The sequence below is a fragment of the Macaca nemestrina genome, chromosome 19 (genome assembly GCF_043159975.1).
Source record: "Macaca nemestrina isolate mMacNem1 chromosome 19, mMacNem.hap1, whole genome shotgun sequence".
Taxonomy (NCBI): domain Eukaryota; kingdom Metazoa; phylum Chordata; class Mammalia; order Primates; family Cercopithecidae; genus Macaca; species Macaca nemestrina.
Genome location: NC_092143.1, coordinates 10,254,201 through 10,277,662, shown reverse-complemented (window position 1 = coordinate 10,277,662; position 23,462 = coordinate 10,254,201). Strand labels below are relative to the sequence as shown.

Here is a 23,462-nt window from a genome sequence, read left to right as displayed (position 1 = left end):
AAATTTCATTGAGTGATCTGTTGCAGTCCCTTTACCTCCTGCTGTGACTCTTTGTCAGGAACTGTGGTTGTGTGGTTGCTGCTCTGTAAATTTGAGCAAACTGTACTTTCAGGGATAAAAGAAAATATTAACACCTGGATAATTCTGAAAGTTATTGCATGGCATGTGGAGGAAACCAAAATCCTTCTGGGGGAGGGGACTATTGAGATCTAAAAGGGCTTGAGAAGTCAGTCATGGAGGAGGCAGATAGATGAATAGTGGGACAAAGCAGTGAGGAATTAGACAAACTGCTTCGAAGTAATCTGGAATCTTCCCAATAGAAGTAATACCTAAAGTCAAAAGAGGTCATGCGACTTCCTGGGGAAAGCACGTAGAGGAAAAAGAACTGAAGATATTCACAGTAAAACTAAACCAGATATAACACACACCAGATCATAAATCTCAAATTTCTAAGGGGTCTTTGAAAGTTCAGAAGACAGACTTTACAGTGGGTTCAGGTTCTCGGAAATGAGAACTAGTTCATAGCTGAATGGAAGTAAAAGTGAAACATCACATCTTGTCAGAAATGTCTGCAATTTAGCTATCATTCTTCAGTGAACAAGAAATAATAATATTGTTCTTCTATAAGACAGAGTACCAACCACGTGTGCTAAATAAGATCTGGAGAGTAAATTCTAGAAATTTATCCATTCTAAAATGCCAGAATAATATTAAAGCTCCACAAGACAGACAGACAGACACACACACACACACACACACACACACACACACACACGTAGTAAATTCAAATATATGAAACGTCTTATCTATATCCAAGGGAATAGATAAGCCAAGGGAAGGAAATTAGTGGCTGTTTCAGAGTACTTAGAACCTACAATTCTCCAAGTATTAAATAGAAACAGATCTGTAGTCATTTTCTTTTTAATTGAATACTTGCATTGACTTGATCTATGCCCTCAGCTCTAAGTAGGTAGGAGACAGACCTTTACCTTTCATCCAGCTGTAGAATAATGATTCATAATTCACTTGTTTCAGGAAGTGCGATTGGTGTACGTGTGCAGGTTGTTCTATAGATAAATTGAGTGTCACGGTGGTTTAGTGTACATATTCTACTAAATTGTTTCTCAGTTTATCTCTGTGTTCTGCATTAAACAATACTTTATTCCTGTGCTATTCATATGTAACTGGAATAACGAACTGGGCAGTCTTGAATCAAGCAGCATACTAAAGGGACTTGCAGGCCCTATCAGTTTGTATTACCAAGGTTTGTTCTGTGAATCTGTGACATGTGAACCCATCTCTACACCATTACATAGCTTGAAAAGGTAAACTGAAGGGATTCTACAAAATCAATGAAATTAAAAAAACTATAAAATCAATGAAATAAAAAGTACGAGTGACTACTTTTATAGTTCACAGTTTAAAAGGAAAAGAGAAACTTCCACTGTGAGTACACACACGTCAACTCTCACCTAGAGATGAGCAGCTCCTGCAGACAAGGGGATGGGACACGTGGTCAGCACATTCGGGTCATAGGCCACCCCTGCAGCCACTGGAATTACTATGGGAGGAGAGAGAAGGAATTTTTTATACATCAGGGTGCTGAGACGATCAAAACAAAAGGCGTTCTGCAGACACACTATCGATGGAGGCTGGAATGCTATTCAGTCTTACTGGCCTGGAATTTTCGAAAGGCAAATATTGCAAGTCCTTCCTACAAACCTGTACGCCCCCCGGCTTCCTATTCACCCTACCTACATAGCAGTTCTATTGTCCATCATAACAATGGCTCACCAAAATTTACCTCTAATTCTCATACGCATATTTCAGTACCTCCCTGAATGGCATAATTAGGCAGCAATTAGAAGAAACTTTGGAATATAAATTGGTATTATTTTCTAACAGCAATTTTACTGAGTTGTATTTTTTTTTTCTCTATTCCTCAGGTGTACAGATACGGTTTACTCACAAGTCTTAAGTGAGGACATATTTCCATCACCGATTCATACAGGGTCTGTTTTATTTAATTAATTACTTAATTGATTATTGAAAATAGTATAATAAGTACCATGAACCCGTCACCCTAAACAAAAACCAGGATCTTGGTGCAACCTACATTTCTTGTGTTCTCCCCATGTCAAAACATCCCACTGCTCTTCCCCTGCTAACGTCACCATCACCCCCTTGATTTGCCTTTTTATGTAGTTTTTGTGCATGTATGTGTGGTGAAATCTTGTTGTTGTTGTTATTATTGTTTTAGTTTTCATCTCTATGAAAAGAGTATATAAATATTTAAGACACATTTTTCATCATTGAATATTCTACTTCTAACAGTGACGGGAGTGAGATGGCAGAATAGGAACCTCCTTTCCTCCCTACTCCCCCACAAGATTCAACAACTATGCGTGGATGAATTTCTTTTGAGAATTCCAGAGTCTAGTTGAGAGAATCCTGTACCCTGAGCAAGCATGAAACCAGCAGTCTTGAAGCCAGTAGAAAAATTGGTGGCACCCACGCTCCATAATCCTTTCTCTGGCACCTCCCACATGATTGGGAGGAAACCCCAGGTCATAACTTCTTCCAGGGGAGGGAAGCAGGGGACTTGACCATATGTCTCATGTTCTGACATTCTGGGGGGGCTTCCCAAGGGACTCATTTCTGTCTTGCCTGAATGTGAGAGTTGACAGAAACAGTCCTAGGTCGGGAGCCACTGAGAACAAAGGACACAGTTGACACTAGTATGCACTCACCAGTCATACTTTCTGCAGCCCAGCACAGAACGAGAGGGGGAACCCCCAAATCCTGAGTTCTTCCTGGGGTGGGACAGAGCTGTAGCAAGTGTCCGAAGTTCTGGACTTTCCGGGGCTGCCTGGAGGACTGGCTCTGGATCAGTTGTCCTGGAGGAGGGACAGGTTTGGCATGTTCTAGATGCCTGAGGCTATTGAGAACAAAGCCACCATCTGGACAAGCACACACTCACCACCAGAGCCCCTCACCTGTGCTCAGTGTTTCTGTTCATCTGTATCGTTCCAACAAAGTACCTTAGACTGCGGAATTTATATAAACCCAGAAACTTATTTCTCATATTTCTGGAGGCTGAGAAGTCCAAGATGAAGGAACTGGCAGATCCAGTGTCTGGTGAGGCTTGTATGTTGCTTCCAAGAACTCTCTGCCTTATTGCTGGGTCCTTACACAGCAGAAGCCAGGAGGGCAAAATGCACCCCAGGCACTCCCTTCAACCTCTTTTATAAGAGCAGCAATCCATTCATAAGAACAAGCCCTAATGCCTTCATCACTTCTGAAAAGGCCTCACTTCTTAACACTGTCACGTTGGGCATTAGGTTCCAACACATGAATTTTGGAAGGCCACATGTATTGAACCGATAGCATTCCACCCCCAATTTTGGCTCCCCAAAATTCATGTCCTTCTCACAAAGGACAAAAAAATGCATTCATTTTATCACAAAAGCCCCCAAAGTCTTAACTTGTTCTAGCACTTAAAGTCTAAAGTCTCATCTAAATATTGTCTAAATCAGATAATGGTTGACACCCAACGTACAATTTATTTTTAAATTTTATTTTATTATTATTTTTTTTGAGATGGAGTCTCGCTCTGTCAACTAGGCTGGAGTGCAGTGGCGTGAGCTCGGCTCACTGCAACCGCTGCCTCAGGGTTCAAGCAATTCTACTGCCTCAGCATCCCCAGTAGCTGGGATTATAGGTGTAAGCCACTGTGCCCAGCCAACGTACAGTTTATTCTGAGGCAAATTCCTCTTAAGTTGTAAGACTGTGGAACCACACAAGTTACATGTTTCCAAAATACAATGGTGGGACAGATGTAAGATAGATATTCTCATTCCAAAAGCAAGAAATAAAAAGGAAGAAAGGGGTAACTTTTACCAAATTAAGTCCATAACCTAACAGGGCAAACCAACATTAAATCTTAAGGCTTCAGAAAATTTTATTTGACTCAGCGTTCTGCCTTCCAGACATACTGGGGCAAGAGTTGGGCCCCCAGGCCTGAGCAGCCCCATTCCCATGGCTTTGCTAGGTGCAACCCACATGGCAGCTCTCACACATTGCAGTTGCAAGCCTATAGCTCTCCCAGGCTGCAGTGGTCTGCTGGTGGTGCTACAGTTCTGGGGTCTCAGAGGTGGCCCCAACACATGGCCCTGCTGGCCATTGCCCTGATAGGGGGCTCTCTGTGGCTGTACATGCCTGTGACAGTTCTTCTTGTGGGCCCTGAGGTTCTCTGAGGTAACTTTTGAGAGCTAGAAAGCCATGTCTCCACACCTTGCATACTCTTATGTGCCTACAGAGTTAGCACCATGTGGACATTGCCAAGGTTTATCACTTATACCCTCCAGAGTGGTGGCCCAAGCTGTACCTGGGCCCACTTGACCACAGCAGGGAGCTAAGGAACTCTGTGCTGGAATGCATGGAGCAGAGACTTGAGGTGACTATGGGTAGTGAGCCCTGAGGTCCCAAAGGTACCTAGGCTCTTCCCTTAAAACCATTTTGCTCTCAAGGTCATGGCACTCTGGCCATGATATCCAGAATGCTTTTGGGGTTATCCTTTCATTGTCCTGATGAACAGCATGTGGCTCCTTTCTATCCATCCTAGTCTCCTGACAGTCACTGGGCCACACCCCCTGGAGAGAACTTCAATTCTCTACAGAACATGTCTTTTTATTCTTTACAAGTTGGCCAGGCTGAGAATTTTTCAACTCTTAAGTTCTGCTTCCTTTTACATTAGAAATTCCATCTTTAATTCATTTCTCTCTTCTTACATTTTACTACAGTCAAAAAAGCCATGCCACACCCTCAATACTTTGCTTAGAGATTTCTTCGGTCAGATATCCTAGTTCATTGCTTTTAAGTTCTGACTTTCACAAAGTACTGGGACACAGAACCAATTCAGCCAAGTTCTTTGCCACTTTGTAACAAGGATGGCCTTCCCTCCAGTTTCCATTAACACATCCCTCATTTCTGTCTAAGACCTCATCAGAAGCACCTTTACCTGACTGAGTATGGTGGCTCGTGCTTGTAATCTCAGCACTTTCAGAGGCCAAGGCGGAAGAATTGCTTGAGGCCAGGAGTTCCAGACCAGCCTGGGCAACAAGGTGAGCCCTCATCTCTACAAAAAATTTTTTAAATTAGGTAAGTGCTAATTTTAAATTAGCATATATAGTCCCAGCTCCTTGGAAGGCTGAGGCAGGAGGATCACTTGAGCCCAGGAATTCAAGATTAGTCAGCTGTGATCTCACCAATGCACTCCAACCTGGGTGACAGAGTGAGACCCTGTCTCAAATAAATAAATAAATAAATAAATAAATAAACACCTTTACTGTTCGTATTTTTACCTATATTCTGATCACAACCACTTAATCTCCAAGAAGACTGAGACTCTTCCTACAGCTCTCCTTTTCTGATTTCCCTCCAGAATCCCCCTCTAAGGTCCCCTCATGGCAATATGGGCTTTTTCTAGTCTGCTCCACCTTCCACTCATTACCCAGTTTCAAAATTGCCTCCACATTTTTAGATATCTGTTATAGCCACACCCTACTTCTCAGTACCGATTTCTAAGTTTGTTTAGGCTGTTATAACAAAATGCCGTAGACTGGGTGCCAGCAGATTCAGTGTCTGGTGAGGACCTGCTCCCTCTGCTTCAAAAACGATGTCTTGTTGCTGCGTCCTAACATAGCAGAAGAGGACAAAAGAGACAAATACTCTCTGAAGCCTCTTTTATATGGGCATTAATCCCATCCATGAGGGCAGAGCTCTTATAACCTAATAACCTCCTAAAGGCTTCCTCTTCTAAATCCATCACCTTGGTGATGAGGCTTCAACATATGAATTTTGGAGGGCCGCATACATTGAAACCATAGCACTCAGCAAGGCAAGATCATGCAAACACACAGCCCCTGGCTTCTCCCTTAGGATGGAAAGAGAAGACTGAAACATACTTCCAATATTCAGACTTTTTGGAAGGCTGTTTGAGGGACTAGCTTCCGTTTATCCTGGCTCAGAGCACTGATGAGACTGACAAACTTTAGATATCTGAGGGTTTCTGAGATAAACAACAAAAAAAGAGCTGGGTGGTATGCTAGTGCTTCAGAGGACTGCAGTACAACAGACAGAGAGCAGAGGGAAAAGAGATTATGAACTTCTGAAAAAAGAAACTGGGAAATCCTTCTAGTCATGATCTAGATACAAAAGTCCAAGGAAGTCATACCCACAGAAAAGATTTAAGAGGACCACAAAATCACTAGCAAGGCTAACTGGTGAAGGTCATCACCTATACAAAGTCAGGCTGTAAAGACTGGGAGAGGCAGCTGATTTTTCAAATACACAGACCCTAACATAAAGGGTTAAGAGACACAAAGGAACAGGAAATCATGGCCCAAAGGCACAAAATGAATCCTCAGAAATGAAGGTGAATACAGAAATGAAGGACCATACACCATGAACAAGTGAGATTTATCTCTGGGATGCAAGGATAGTTTAACACAGGTAAATCAATTAATGTGATTACCTGACAAAGAATTCATAATTATCATCATATATATATACTCAAGTAGCTTAGAAAAATGATGCATGAACAAAATAAGTATTTCAACAATGAGATAGAAAATTGAAGAAAGAAAATCCTAAAATTTTGGAGCTGAAGAATACAATAAATGAACCAAAAAATTCACTAAAGGCCTTCAACAACAGACTTGAAGAAGTAGAGGAAGAGTCAGCACACTTGAAAATGGGTCATTTGAAATTATTCAGTTACAGGAGCAAAAAAAAAAAAAAAAGTAAAAAGTAAAAACTTAGGGCGACCAATGGTACATACTATAATATACATGGTACATTGCAATGGCATCTCATAAGGAAAGAGAAAAAAATGGCAGAAAGCTTACTTAAAGAAATAATGACTGAAAACTTCCAAAATCTGAAGAAGGAAATAAACAGCCAGATTCAAGGAGTTCGAATGTCTTCAAATAGAATGACCCAAAGAAGTCTATACAGAGACACATTATAATCAGAGTCATGAAGGAATAGAAAATCTGAACATATCTAGAGGCAATAGGGAAATTGAACGAGCAACCAAAAACCTCCAGACAGAGAAAGCTCAGGACCAGAAGACTTCACCAGTGAATTCTACCAAACATTTAAATAATTAATTTCAATCTTTCATAAATGCTTCCAGAAAACAAAGTCAAAGAAGAGGACACATTTTCAAACCTATTTTCTAGGGCCAGCATTACCCTGATAACAAAACCAGACAAAGATATACAAGAAAAGAAAACTATAGTTCAATATACCTGATGAGCATAGATGCAAAAATCCTCAAAAAAACAAACAAAAAAAACTTGCAAAACAAGTTCAACAGCGTAATAAAAGGACCATACACCACAACCAAGTGGGATTTACACCTGGGATGCAAGGATGGTTTAACACAAGTTAATCAATTAATATGATTCATAGAATGAATAATGAAAATCACAAAAATATCAATAGACATAGAAAAATGATTGGATAAATTCAACACTATTTCTGATAAAAACAATCTCAACCTAGGCATAGAGGGGACTTACCTCTACATAATAAAGGTCATGCATGACAAACCCACAGCTAACATCATACTCAACAGTAAAGTACTGAAAGCTTTTTTTCTTTTTATTTTTTGAGATGGAGTTTCACTCTGTTGCCTAGGCTGGAGTGCAATGGTGTAATCTTGGCTCACTGCAACCTCTACCTCCTAGGTTCAAGCAGTTCTCCTGCCTCAGCCTCCTGAGTAGCTGGGATTACAGGTATGTGCCATCATGCCTGGCTAATTTTTGTATTTTTAGTAGAGATGGGGTTTTACCATGTTGGTCAGGCTGGTCTCAAACTTCTGACCTCAGGTGATCTACCTGCTTCGGCCTCCCAAAGTGCTGGAATTACAGGCATGAGCCACCGTGCCTGGCCTGAAAGCTTTTTTTCTAATATGAGGAACAAGAAGAATGCCCACTCTCAGTACTTCTATTCAACATAGTACTTGAAGTACTGACTAGAGAAATTAGGCATGAAAAAGAAATAAAAGGCACTCAAATTAGAAAGGAAGAAGTAAAATTGTCTCTGCAGACTACATAATCTTATATGTAGAAAATCCTAAAGACTCCACACACACACAAACATTAGAAATAATAAATGAATTTAATACAGTTGCAGGATAAAAAACAAACACATGAAAATTAGTAGTGTTTCTAGACACTAGCAATAAACCATCTAAAGAAGAAATCAAGGAAACAACCCCATTTACAATAGCATCAAAAATCATAAAACACTTAGAAATAAATTTAACCAAGGAGGTGAAATATTTATACACTAAAACTACAAAACATTAATGAAAAAAATTAAAGAAGATAGAAATAAATGGGAAAATATACTGTGTTCATGAATTGGAAGACTTAATTAGTGAAAATTTCCATATTATCCACAGCAATCTACAAATTCAATGCTATCCCCCTCAATATTCCAATGGCATTTTTTTTTTTTACAGAAAAAAAAATCCTAAAATTCATATGGAACCCACAAAGGTCCTGAATATTCAAAGCAACCTTGGTAAAGAAGTACAAAGCTGGAGGAACCAAACTTGCTGGTTTCAAAATAGATGTATTATAATGCTACAGAAATCCAAAAAGCATGGTAGTACCATAAAAACAGACATATAGATCAATGGAGCAGAATAAAGAGACTAGAAATAAACTCATGCATATCTGGTCAACCAATATTCAAAATGGTGCCAAGAATACGCCAAGGGGAAAGGTTAGTCCTTTCAACAAATGGTGCTGAAACACTGGATATCCATACGTAAAAGAATGAAACTGAAATAAATAAATACTTAAAGGTAAGATATGAAAATGTAATGCTTCTAGAAAAAAAATCGTAAGGGAAACATTCCATGACACTGCTCTGGGTAATGATTTATCAGCTATGACAACAAAAGCAAAGCAACAACAGCAAAGAAATAATGATAATAAGTGGAATTACATCAAGCTGATAAGCTTCTGAATGGCAAGGAAAACAACTAACAGTGAAAAGGTAACCTACAGAATGCAAGAAAATATTTGCAAACCATGTATCTGTTAAGGAGTTAATAATTAAAATATAGAACGAATTCCTACAATGTAATAGCAAAGAATCAAAAAAACAATTAAAAAATGGACAAAAAACTAGAACAGACATTTCTTCAAAGAAGACATACAAATGGCCAACAGAAGTAGGTGATCAAACAGCATCAATCATCAGGAAAATGCTAATCAAAACCATATTACCTTTCCATTAGGATGGCCATTATAAAAAAAAAAACAGTGCTGGTGAAAGTGTGGAAAAATTGGAACTCTCGTGCACTGTTAGAGGCAATATATAATGATGCAGTTACTAAAGAAAACAGTACACAGATTTCTCAAAAAAATACTAAAATAGAATGATCATATGATCTAGAAATCCTGCTTCTGGTATTTATCCAGAAGAATTGAAATTAGGATCTCCAAGATGTTTGCACTCTTATGTTCAGTGCAACATTATTTAAAATACCTAAGATGTGGAAATAATCTACATGTCCATCTACAAATGAATGGATAAAGAAAATGTGGGCCGGATGTGGTAGCTCATGCCTGTAATCCCAGCACTTTGGGAGGTAGAGGCAGGCAGATTGCTTGAGCTTAGGAGTTTGAGACCAGCCTGGGCAACAGGATGAAGCTCTGTCTCCACAAAAAATACAAAAATTAGCCAGGCATAGTGGCACAGCTACTTGGGAGGCTGAGGTGGGAGGATTGCCTGAGCCCAGGAGGCCAAGGTTGCAGTGAGCTGAGATCACACTACTGTACTCCAGGCTGGGTGACCATAATGGAGTATTATTTGGCTTCAAAAAGGAAGGAAATTCTACTATATATAACAACATGAATGAACCTTGAGGATATCATGCTAATTTAAATAAACCAGTTATAGAAGGACAAATACTGAATGATTACACTTTTATGAGGTATCTACAGTAGTTAAATACATAGAAACAAAAAGCAGAATGCTGGATGCTAGGGTCTGGGGGAGGGAGAAATGGGGAGTTGCTATTCAATGGGTATAAAATTCTAGAGATCTGCTATTGAACATTATACTTATAGTTAACAATACCACACTGCACAATTAATTATTTGAAAGGGAAGTTCTTATGGTATGATTTTTTTTACCACAATAAAAGATTCTACTACTACAATCCATTCATACTGTTGGATATTGTTATTGTTCATTCATTTTGACTGCTGCATAGTGTTCCATTGAGTAAACTGAATCACGTAAACTGCTTATTCATTAACTATCCGATTGATGGGCTTTTGGGATGCTTCCAGGTGGTCATCACTGTAAAGAATACTGTTATTAACACTTTTTTACATGCCTCTTGATGCTCATATTCTCCTGAATATTTTGGGGATGCATACCAAGCACTAAAACTACTACATCATAGTGCATCTTAATGTTGAACTCCAGAAAGTAACGTCAAATTGTTTTGCAAAGTGGTTGCAACTACTTCCATTTCCACCAGGAATGCATAAAAACTCCCATGAATTTATATACTCTCCAACATCTATTACCATCAGTCTTTTACTTTTTGTCATCATTTGAGTGTAAAGGCAACTCACTATGGTCTTCATTCTTATTTCCCTAAATGAAAATTACATTGAAGACCTTTTTATGTGCTTATTGGTCTATGAGTTTCCTTTTCTTGAAAATACCTGCTCATGATTCTTATTTTTTCCCATTGGGTTATGTTCCACTTATTGATTTGTAGAAGTTCTTTATAGATTGTTGATACTAATTCATTGTCAGTAACACATATTGCAGATATTTTCATCCAATTTATAACTTACTTTTTAAAATTTCTTTATGGTGCTTTCCAATTAACAACGTTCCTAATTTTTATATATTGAAGTTTGTCAATCTTGTCTATTATAGTCAATGCATTTTTTTAAATCTAGTTGAAAAAATCTTTCCTAGCCCATGGTCTAAACTTGTTTTTCTAATAAGAGTGTTAATATTTTGTTTTTGACATATATGGCCTTAATCGTTTTGAACTGATTTTTGCATATGTTGTAAAGAAGGAATCCAATTTCATCTTTTCTCATATGAATAGCATTTTTTCTTACCCTATTAAGTAGTCTCTCCTTTCTCTACTGATTGCATACCATTTTAGTCATATATTAAATTTCCATATATGTTTTTCTTATCCCCGCCCCAATATCAGACTGTTTTAATTACCATAATTTAATATTAAGTTCTAAAACCGCTGCTCTTCAAAATTCCTTTCTACAATGTCTGGGCTATTCTCAGATATTTATTCTTTCATATAATGTTCAGAATAATTGCATAAAACTCTATAGTAATATACTGTTGACATTTTGACTAGAATTGTTTTAAATCTATCAACCAATTTGGGAAGAACTGACATTTAATGATGTAAAAGAGCAATCATTTTATGATGCTCAATGATTTTGTGGGCCATGATTGAGCAAAAGCCCAGCAGCAATGGTTTTCCATTTACCATGACATCTGGGACCTCAGCTGGGAAGACGAAGGCTGGGGTGACTCAATGACTGGGAGCTGAAGTCATCTGCTCATTCACTCACAACTGGGGTTGAAACTCAGCCATGACTGTCATGCAGAACTCATGACCTCCTCGTGTGGCTGCATGGCTTTCTCCCAACACGGTGGCTTGGTTCCAAGGGAACCAGTGGGAAGCCTCATCATCTTTTATCATCTAACCTTGGAAATTATATCGTATCACCTTTGCCATAGAATTACAGACCCCTCCTCTGGAGTGGGGAAGTATCAAAGTCACTTTTTAAGAAAAGTAAGTGGATAGGAAATACTGTCCTGGCCATCTTTGGAAAACTAAATCTAAGTGTCCCTCTCTATTCACACAAAGCCTAACCATGTCAAAAAACAATCTGTCTTGTTTTTAATGGGAAGATTATAATCATGACTTTGATTTCTTTAATAGCTATATGACTACTGAAGTTTATTATTTTTGAGGCCATATGTAGCAAATTATATTTTCCCAAGAACTCATCCATTTATGCTTGCAAATATTCTAGTATAGAATTGTTGGTAATATCCTAGTAGTATCTCTTTAATCTCTATATGTATGTATGTCCACATTTACCTTCATTGTATTATTTGTATCTTTTTGCTTTTTCAGTTGATCATTTTTGGCAGAAATCTGACTACTTACTGCTCTTTTTTTCCAAATAACTGATCCTTTTTTTGTTTGCTTTGTTGATTTCCTATATTATGCCTTTAGTTCTATTTCATTGACTTCAGCTCTTGTTTTTTTCATTATCTCGCTTTAACTTAATTTAGGTTTAATCTTTCATTATTTTTCAAGCTTCTTAAAATAGACATAATGTAGTTCATTGAGGCTTTCTTTTTTTATATAGATTTAAAGCTAAAAATTTCCCATGAAGATTTTAAAAAGGGAGAACATTTTCACTTTTACTGCATCCCACAGGTCTTTAAGTGTGGTGTTTTCATTATCATGCAGTAAATTTCCATTGTGGTTTCTGCTTTAACTTTTGGGTTATTTAGAAGTGTGTCTTTTAATTTCCAAATATGTGAAGATACTATCTTATTGTTAACTTACTCACATAGTGGTAAGACTTCTTCACCTATATGGACCTATTCTTTGAAATGTATTGAGACTCTGTTGCCTAATACTTGATAATTGTAAATTCTTCATATGAAACAAGGAAAAATGTGTTTTCTCTAAATCTTGGTTGCAGAACTCTGTATATACCCATTAGATCAAGGTTATCAATTGTATTAGATTTTCTATAACCTTTTTGAGTTTTTACCTGCTTAACCTATGAGCATGTGCAGAAAGCTAGTCCCTGTGATGGCAGGTTTATCAAAGCATCCTTGTATTTCTACCACTTTTTGCTTCATATGCTTTGAGGTTATTTTATGAGATGCATGCATGTTTAAAATTGTTACATCTTCTTGGTGAATTGAATCGTTTATTATTATAGTGATCTTTCTCATCTCCATTTCAAAAAAATCTTGAAGTTAATTTTATTCATGTTAGTATCAGTTGACAGTAACTTACCAATTTTATTTTGGTTACTTGTTTTCACTCTTTCATTTCACCCTTGTAAATAATCTAAATAATATATATTTAGATTTTAAAACTCAGTCTTTCAAATAAGTTTAGTAAATGGACTAAACTCATAAAATCAAGTTTATCTTTCATTTATAAGTTTAGTCCATTTACTTTTACTGATATGGTTTTACGCTTCCGTCATATTTATTCTTTTAATCTGTCCGTTTTCTCATCTTTTCTTAAAAAATAAAAACCCACCTCAATAACAACGTAGCATTTTCTTACATCTTTTGTTCTTCCCTTTCCAATGTCCATCATGTTGATATTATCTAGTTAATTTTCTTTCAGTACCTTACTGAACTATAATGTACATATAACATGCACAGTTTTAAAGACATTTTACATATGCATACACCTGTGTAACCATAACCTGAATCAAGGCATAGAGCATTATAAATCGAGGTATAGAAGACATATGGTTGCTTTGTACCTTTGGGTCAATACTCCACCTCTAAGTTACCATTATCATGACTTCTGTCACCAGAGATTAGTTTTGCCTGTTATTGAACTTCATATAAATGAAGTATGTATAAACTTTTATTAATGTCAAGCCTCTTTTGATCAGTTTCTGATCAAATAATGTTATATTTCTCAGTATTTTATTTTTCATTGTTGAACAGTATTTCGTTGCTTAAATACATTACAATTTATCCATTCTTTTGATAGGCATTTGGGTTGTTTCCCAAATCTAGGGCTTAGGACTATTACAGTATCCTTTCTATTTAGTATACATCTAATTCTCGGAGATTCCTCAATCTTGTTTTCTAATTCATTAATTCATAACTCAATTGTATCTATTATTAGTTCTACCTATTGTAGTCTTTCAACTTTTATATTTGTTGCACATATTTTCTGCTCTTCTCCATGTTTTCTTGTTTGGGGTTTATATTTTTAATTTCTTTCCTCATTTCTTTCAATGACTTTGACTGATTTTAAATTCTTGGTTCATCTGTTTTAATGCTTCTGCTTCTTTTTGAAAACCTGTTGTTTCCTCAAATGTCCTGTTATTTTGCCCGATAAGTTCATTTTCCTCTGGAGTATCAGGCAGATACAATGGAAGGCCAGCTCTTAGTTTGTATGAGTCCAAGACAGATCAAGGGGTGCATAAGCCTATAAAGGATAACTAGTTCTACGCTTCAATCAGTCACTCCCCACTCCCAAAACACCTTTGCTGTCAGGGCCTCACCCTTTGCTCCTCCAATGAGAAGCATTAGGAATTGAGACTGTGGTGCCTAGGTCTGTGGGGGTCTCAAGTGGCAGGGAACAGAAGAGCCTAATGAGATCAGAGAGACCCACGCTTGTTCCTGGCTCCTCATAAGCACAGAGGTTCTGTGTTGCTGCCCAGAGTTTGCTCATGAGCATACTTGGACCAGAAATCCAAACTGCCAGAGGCAGGCACTGTTTTCCCCAAGGCAATGGATGGGAGAAGAACAGCCCCCACTACCGACTACCCCCCTCACACCTGTCTTCCCTCTCATGGTCTTGCTGGGCTGTCCACGGCCCCTGAAGAAAGATAAATCCCCCACCCCCAACACAGCCATTCCAACGGTTCCCGCATGACTCAGTCGGTTTCTTACAATTCTGTCTCCATCCTAAAGGAAATTTTGGGAGAAAGATCAGCAGTCCTAATAGGTCAGCATCTTGGTCAGCACTAGCCCTATTTCCCTAACCATTTGAAGGCTTTAAATCATCCCTAGCTCATGCTATACATGTTGGATCTACCAATTGTGAATCATACTTTGTATTTAGAACTTCTTAATTTGGGTCAAAACTCAGAATCACCAAATGAGAGATGCAGTATCCTCATTCTTCCACATAGCAGCTGCTGCTAAGAAAGATTTAAAGTGATACAATGAGATGTTATTCCCTATTGTGAATGGTACCAAGAGAATATGCATTTTCACCAGTTTTCATTAAGGCGAGTTACTACGTTCCCTTTCAGCCTTTACCGCTGCCCCCTCCTCTCTTTCCATGCAAAGAAAATACTGTCAATGTTTATTTTAGTCAAAGTCAGGTTCTTACAGTGCCTGCTGCTGCACACTAAGAAGCAGGGCCTGGAAGGAAGCTGACAGGTGATCTGTTGATTTGTACCTTTCACACAGCATGGGTAATGCAAATTGCCTGATTCTGTTTTCCCACACTGCTGGCATTGCAGCTTACACATTTTTCAGAATTTACTGTTGTTTTCAAAAAGCTGATGCCTACAGTCTATTCCCCAAAAGGATGTACCAAGTAAGATTCCTAGTTAAAAAAAAAAAAATCCTTAAAGTTTAGATTGGCATCTGTTTCATGTGGGTGCTAGTGTTTTCAAATCCTAGCAAAAATATTGTTTTTTCTCCTTCTTCATTGAACTAAAAGATAGTTTAAGAATTTTAAGTGTTTTAAGCTGTACTTTTTTCAGTAATCTATTCAACAGAAATCTATTCCATAAAAGAAACACGGTTCTGCAAATTTTGAAAAAGTCAGTAAGTTCTGAACCTAACTTACACTGTGAAATTCTGTGGCTTTGTCTAATAAAGTCATATTCATTCATTCGATATATATTGAGCACCTGCTTTGTGCAAGGCGTCCTGAGAGGCAGGGAGTTACAAACTCAATCAAACGTCATGTTTTTATGGAGATAATGGGAACTATGTATGAGAATCAACATAGTATGAGGGCAAAAGGGCTACGGGACATGAAGATTTAAAACAACAACAAAACTAAAATCTAAAAGAGTTGTGGAAACTCAGAGTAAACCATTTCTTCCTAGGTGAGGAATCTGACACAGCTTCATAGGAGAGGTGACGTTTCGGCCTTTTACAACAGGCAGAAATGTAAATGTGAAAGTGGGTGGAGGCACACTCTGGGCGAGGAAAGTTGAAGAATTGAAGAGGTATGAGAAGAACAGGCATAGGATGAGCAAGCCAGAGAATCTGAAGAGGGCATTAGGGTACAAGGTGAGTTGAAAATAACTTCCAGGCAAGTACACATATCCTTGGGAAATCTTTGTTCTAATAATAGGGAGCCAGGCAAAGGAGTAACCACAAAAACAAACAAAAGGAAGTTCAAGGTTTGAAGAAATCTCAAAAGGTCATAGAATGGCATAGCCTCTCTCACTTGGCCACCACAGAACAGATTTGCTCAGATTAAAGAATTCTCTCCATTCTCCCAATAAAACATCCTGGCTGATGCCAGAGCACATGAGCAGGGGAGGGACAAAAGGGGTGGGCATTAGTGCCACTCTCTCTGGCTTCCCCTAGGTGAGTTTCATGCTTACGGAGATTTGGCTGTGCTTGCTCCCAACCCATTTACATCACTTAAGATTTGTTACTGGAATTATAGAATTTGGTGAAATTTTAATGACAGAAGTGATCAGAAAAATAATTGTTACTGAAAGAACTAAGTTGAATGATTTGCAAAGAATTGGTAACAAGGAGTCACTTAAAAATTGCTATTGAATCTGGTGTGGTAAGTCAACTACAAAATAAAGTAAAACATGGTAGAAATCTGGAAGAATCCTTAGAGGAAAAAAAAAGATCTGGAAGACATTAGTTTGGGTTGCTTTAAATATGTGCCTTAGTATTTGCTCCACTTTCAGAAACTGAAACTGGAAATTGTCCAAATGCATTAGGTGTGATTTATGATTTTTAAAAAATAACAGTATTAACACCAATAAGGGAACTATTCTCAAAAAAGGCCTCAGCCCTTAATCAAAAGTTTGTGGAATATATATTTACATACATAAAATATATATATTTAGATACATATATAATATATATATTTAGATACATATATGTATATATTTACATACCTAAAGTGTTAAAGGTACATATTTAAAATATTAACATTAATTTTATTTTTCAATTAGCCAGGTTTAAATTCTGTCTGTGAAAATGCTAGCAATCTGTTCACACCACCCATTCTATCTTCCCAGCCTCATTTCTCCCTGAGGAGAAGGTGGATCCTGACAGCTGATGGCTGCATTTCATAGGCATAAACTCCACAGAGGGCATTTGGCTTTCCACTGGAAAGGCATCTGACTTCTTTCTCTGACACTAATATTTTTAGCTCTGAATGCAGCTGGAACTAATCACAAAGTTTAAATGCAGGCTGAATAAATTCAATAAGCATCTAATCCTATTTACTTGGGAAGATAATACTTCCCCCCCTCCCCAATTATATCAGTTTTCTCTCAAATCAAGAACATTGGTGGACACTGGTGGTTGCCGAACCAAACACCTCCTCCCCTTCTCTATTAGCAGAGACCTGTGCTACTGGATCTGGCAATGCACCCAAATAAGGAACTATAATTCTTGGCCTCTCTTGAAGCTTTGAGTGACCATGTGCTTTTCTGTCTGAGATGTGAGCTCTAATTATTGGACCTGTCTTTTGGGAAGGCTCCTTGAAGGGAAACACAGCTGAGGAAGTCCTTTTCCAGCCTTTCTCCTTCCTGATGTCCATGAGGTAACTTCCTAAAGGAAATGTGCAAAGGCAGAGCACAAAAGCAGGCACTTGAGTCCCTGAGGACACTGTTAGCTAAGACTGCCCATGTGTGCGTTTCCTGGGACAACAACAAAAACAGTAAAAAGAAGAAGAAACTCCTCTCTTACTGAAGCCATTATTATTTTGGAGTTTCTACTCAATGAAATTGTGGCTATTCCTAGCAGATACAGAATATAACTTTAAACCAGGTATTATACCCATAAACGGATTCTCTGCAATCCAATCTTTATGAGTATGACCAGAAAACAATTAAAAACAGTAAGTTCCCATTTTATAATCTGTTTACTTCCATGGTAAGCCAAAGAAAGAATGCTCCAATAAACTGTTTGAAGAAATAATGTTTTCAGAATTTACACGGAACTGCAAGCAATCTGCTACCAGACTACCAAGTATCGCTGCCCAGAAGAACCCAAATGGGTGCAGATACTCCGAAGGCACAAGCATAGGCAGAGGCCAAAGTGAGGTAAGGATGCCACTGAAAAGTAGAAATGTGTCAAAGAACATTACCTTGGAGTCTGTACTAAAACACTTTTTTTTTTTTTTTTTTTAGCTTTCATGCAAAATTAGTTAAAAAGAAATTGATCAAATGTTACCATATGGGTATTTTGTAAAACATGGGTCTAAAGATTTATTATTTTCTGAAGCAGATTCCTCCAATGTGGAAGGAGCAAACAAAATACAAAAATGAACATTGTCAGAAACATTTAAAGTAGGATCACACTGAGCTCCTTCTGTGTTGCTGCCAAGTCTCAGAATCCCGGGGTCTTGGCATAGTCTTTCGTACATCTGAGGCTTGAGGCCCAGCAAAGTCCCACACAGACCCAGGTGCGGGACTTGAGCTGTATAAGGAAACTTGAGTTGTATAATGAATTTCCTATGAGAAATTTTAAGTTAGGAAGAATAAACTCTATGTTCCCCAAAACTAAGTTTCCTAATTCACCAAAACAATAGCATTTTATCATCCATGCCCCCTAGTCTTTGGACAACAATGATCAATGGGAAGAAAAAAAATGGCTACTCCCAAATTGAAGGATTTCTTTTAAGCTAAGGTTTTGTTTTGGTTACTAAGGTTATAATTTTTTGAATCTTCCATTTATACAAGTCAGATGGAAAAAGAGCAATATTTTACCAACTGACACTCAATCAAGACAACATGACAAGCAGAAGAAAATGTGCCCACCCCAGGTGTATATAATGCCCGTACGCAGTGCTTTGTGAGACTCGGGTTCTCAATGGCGCCTTGCCAAGTGTCTGGGCAATCAGTCACCCCAGGACTGTGGACGTGTACTCCACCAGGAACCAACAATCCTTTTGGGATGCTGGAACCTGGAACCTTAGTTTTCACAGCCCAACTCACTTCCCGGCACATCCCCTACCAGATGGGGGGAAAGTTTGCAAGGACACAAAAGATTTAAAGTTTTTGCTGAAATAGATGTTTTTGAGAATTCTGTAAGAATAAGAAATCACTGATAACATCTAAAGGATAAGTATGAACCAGGCTAAGCACTCAGTCCTCTCACCAACTGCACAAGGTAGGTGTCCTCGTCCCGTTAGCCTTGAGCCTGTTCCAGGGTTCCAACAATTGCACCGGTGAGGCCAGGGTTGATTCCTGGTCCACAGGACTCAAGAGCCCTCTACTCTCAACCGCTCTATTAGGCTCTCTCCTTCCCTGAGATAACTGCAAGAAGATCTTAATGCAGAAGCGGGGATGCCAGTCATTACTCTTACCCATCACTCTGCCAAATCCAAGGAACATCATGGGTCAAGAAGCAGACTTGGGGCTCTGGCAACCTCAAGAAATGGGGAATACACAAGGTGCAGCCCCAAAGGCTGATGATGCAAAATGACCACGGATGATGAGTCTATTTAACACTACAAAGGAAAACTGGTGATGTGCAGTTAAATAGGCAAAATTCTATTTTTTTTTTCTCCATTCTTTATAGAACACCAAAAAAAAAAAAAAAAAAAAAAGGTACATTCAACTATTCATTTCTGAATGTTTTTAGGAAGAGTGGAAAAAGGGTCTAGCCAGGTCTGCTAACACTACTTTCCTACTAGCTTCCTGTTTTTAAAACTAATGGCTGCCTCCTCCCTCAAACTGCTCTTCAGTCCAGAAGCCTCAGCATCAATGTCTGCACTTCAAGTGTGATGTGGCACTACCTTTTTCTGCTTCCATAGCACACACAGTAACTCAGTCCAACAAAAATGCTAGGATATGGAGAAATTGGACACCATGAGGTACGAACTAGTCCCCTGCACCTATTTTCTGGATCCTTGCTTAACCTTGGGCATGTGTGAAAGAAAAAACATTTGGTTCGCATTCAAGAGACCCAGATTCAAGACCTGATTTCATCAGGCAGCAGTTAAGTTATATGAAATAATTTTTGTGTTCTAGGCACTTTTCTGTAATCATGGGGATTAATCAGTGGTTCTCAAACTGTGGTGAGCAGAACCTGGAGAGCTTGCTAAAAATTCTCATAGACACAGGCCTGCCTCATTGAGCCCAGGAATCTGCATTTCAGTGCATACACTTGAGGATTCTGATGCTGGTCCCCAAGGGAGAGGCAGGGCAGCTGCTACAGCAGTGGGCCAGTCACCTCAAGGCTCCTGCTGAAAGGTCCCCACTGGCTGATGGGTCATAATCCCAGGAGACCCAGTTGCAAGGACTGACCCCCAGGCTCTGGACCACAGCGTGTACCTGAGCTTCACATTCCTGGACACCAAGAGAGGCAAATGCAAGTTCCCCTAAAGCCCTGGGCCCTCTCCTTTCTCCAAGGTCTGCAGTCCCCCCTGGGCTTTGGCAGGTAACATCTCTGGGTGGTTTTGACTACTAGGCTACAGATCTCCCTCTGGCACTACTGTGAACTGCTAGGGAAAATGATCAGTTACAACAACCCTTCCTGGTTCCAAGAAGATGAGGTAGTGCCTACTCTGATACGTGAATCAGTCAATCAATGAACCATAGTTATCATTTCCCCGAACAAATTTTTGTTGAAAAATGGTGTTTACCTATAAGATTCAAATACAAAAGGAGATATTTCAGTGGGGGAGGGGGTGGTAGAGGGGCAGAATAAATGCTTTATAAAGAAAAGCCAAACTTACTCTTAGTTATTCTGGGTTCCAACCTCCACTTCACTGATAACCAACCACAGTCAATGAGCACATTACTTACCGCTCTGTGCCTCCGCTTATTCACCTGGAACACAAAAGACATTAGTAGTATTTTAGAAAAAGATAGATTAAATGATAAAAGTTCCGAGAACAGTACCTGGGACATAGAAGGAGGAGTTATAAAGGAGTTATGAAGGAAGTTAGAAATTCATTTATTTATCAGTGAGGGCTGATTAGAGAATTCCAGAAAAAAGGCAAGGAATATAAGACACCGGGAGAAAAGGGAAACATCATTCCCAAGACGCCTGCTCTCAGAATTGGCGAGTTTTCCACTACACATTAACCTGGGCGGCCCAGAAACTTCTGAGCTTCCTAGTCTTAGTTTTCAGATCTCGAATCAATAATTCTCAGACATTACAAACTTAACTCTATTATTTCTGCATTTAACATAAATTTTGTCCTCATACTTCCAGCTTAAATAACATCATTGCTTATTTTATTGCTGATAGCAATTTAACAGCACTTAAAATATGATTTTTAGTTTTTCTGAAAACATTATCCTAAATGAATATACATGTATATGACATATATGTATATGCAAACATATATATATATAAATATTTCACCTTTTATTTCTCTTAGACACAATTTTCTCACTTTCAAAAGTGTTAGGGAAGTTGCTGAAAGTGATTAGTACTTGATTTTGGTTTAAGTGCTGAATTCAAAACTACAGGTTAAGTAAGATTATGTAATAGAGTACTTTACAGAGCTTGTTCCTCCTGCTTTTTTTTTTTTTTTTTTTTTTTTTGAGACAGAGTCTTGCTTTGTCACCCAGGCTAGAATGCAGTGGCATGATCTCAGCTCACTGCAACCTCCCTGCCTCCCAGGTTCAAGAGATTCTCATGCCTCAGCCACTGGAGTAGCTGGGATTATAGACGCTCAAGACCAGGAATGGCTAATTTTTGTATTTTTAGGAGAGATGGGATTTTGCCACGTTGCCCAGGCTGGTCTCAAACTCCTGGCCTCAAGTGATCCACCCACCTCGGTCTCCCAAAAAGTTGAAATTTTAAGAGTGAGCCACCACGCCTGGCCGTCTTCTGCATTTTTCAGTCTTACTCTATTCTTCATGATGTTTTGGGTTGAGCTAAATTTGAACCCAGGCTTATATAGCCTCAACTCTATTTTGTTCGTCTTTATTATACAGCCTTGCAGAAGCCAAAGGTGAAGATTATAAATGTAATGATTTAAGAGTCATATAGAAAGAAGGTAACATCACTAAAACTTGCCTAAGAAAGCTACTTACAAATCAGGTACACTCACTTCCACACAGCCCTTTACAAATAATGCACACTTAACTTCTACATAGCCCTTTTCCAGTGTGGATGCTCTGGATAACAGAAAGTTTTGAAAATAAGGATTTGTACTGACAGAGCCAAATTTTACATCAGTTAAAATTTTAAAAAAAGAGAGAAAAAACCAGGACACAATGTCTTCTTTCAACTCTTAAAATTAATATTCATGAGACTGATAAAAGTCTGTAAGCAGCAATTATTAGTCAATTTTTAGTTTCTAAAAATATTATTTTATTAAATAACTGTTAAATAGGATTTTTACAAAATAAATGGCATAGAAAAGGGTAAAAATGTTTATGTTCCCAGAACTTTATATGCCTTTTCAACAGAAAGGAAAAGGCACAGATAGTTGTCAGCTGCTATTACTTCTGGAGAGCTGCCATGACCGGACGGTGATGGAGTATCACCAGTTCTCTCTCTCATGGGAAAGAAGGGGATCAACACTTTGTAGAGAGGTAGCATGTCTTCAGGTAACAGCTGCTACACACAGCTGGCTTCAACTTGAGCTCCTCTGTTGATGGCTATCAGCTTCAAGGTGTAGCATCTCATGGCAATCAGGAAGAGTTAAGGAGCTGCACAAGGTTTTCAAGACATTTCAAATAATAGGCATTCAGAGGGTTTGCTTCTGAGTCTGGAAAAGCTGAAATAGAAAAATAAGAGTACAGAAATACTAGTTTATGAAGGTTGGTACTATACTTACAGGCACACACATAAATATATATGAACAGGATTTATATATAATTTAAAGCTCTATTTAAGTTCTTGATGTAATAGTATTCCAGAATATTTTGCATTTAAAAAAAATAAACAAGTTACAAAATTAATACATTTTTTATATTAATAGCTTACCCAGAGTATTTTTTAAAAAGTACCCCCCATAATGGATGCCATTAACTATAATTCCAAATGAATGCCATTACTCTCTTTTATGTACCATCCTTCCTAAAGCACAAACTTTAACTCAATTATTCACTAGCTCCAGAAATTCATGGTCACAGCTAAAACAAACTAAAACCTCCCCTGCTTAAAAAAAAAAAAAAAAATCAAACTATAAAAACACAAATAACAAACAGATATATTACAGTACAGGGAAGACACAGTTCAGTGTTTTAGCACAAAAAATGTTCAGAGAATAACGCTCACTAAAATTTGGTGTAGCTAAAAATGAATAATGTGCTTTGAAAAGAAAGCCATCTCTAGTATTGTGACCACATCACAGGGAAACATGGATATAGGGGTAATAGGATCAATTCTTAGAAGACTGTCCTCCAGTTCCCTGATATTAGATCCAAGTTTTCTGCTCACAGTTAATTCTAATTGGGCCAGTTCTT

At 38.2% G+C, this 23,462-nt stretch overlaps 1 protein-coding gene across 7 annotated transcripts in view; it reads right to left on the bottom strand.

Annotated features, from left to right (window-relative positions):
• Positions 1–1,472: 1,472 nt before the first annotated feature.
• LOC105476947 (rotatin) overlaps positions 1,473–23,462 on the bottom strand; it is a 215,439-nt gene continuing 193,449 nt past the window's right edge. For 6 of the 7 annotated variants that reach the window (XR_011616799.1, XR_011616798.1, XR_011616802.1 and 3 more), the window contains 2 exons: positions 2,751–22,771; positions 1,473–1,561 (listed from right to left, as the gene is read on the bottom strand). Coding sequence is in view for 1 of the 7 variants with exons in the window: in XM_071085193.1 (XP_070941294.1) it covers positions 22,686–22,771 (86 nt within the window). In the remaining 6 variants the exon portion in view is untranslated. Of the gene's footprint in view, positions 22,772–23,462 lie in introns of all 7 variants that reach the window. The other variant, XM_071085193.1, reaches the window with a different exon arrangement.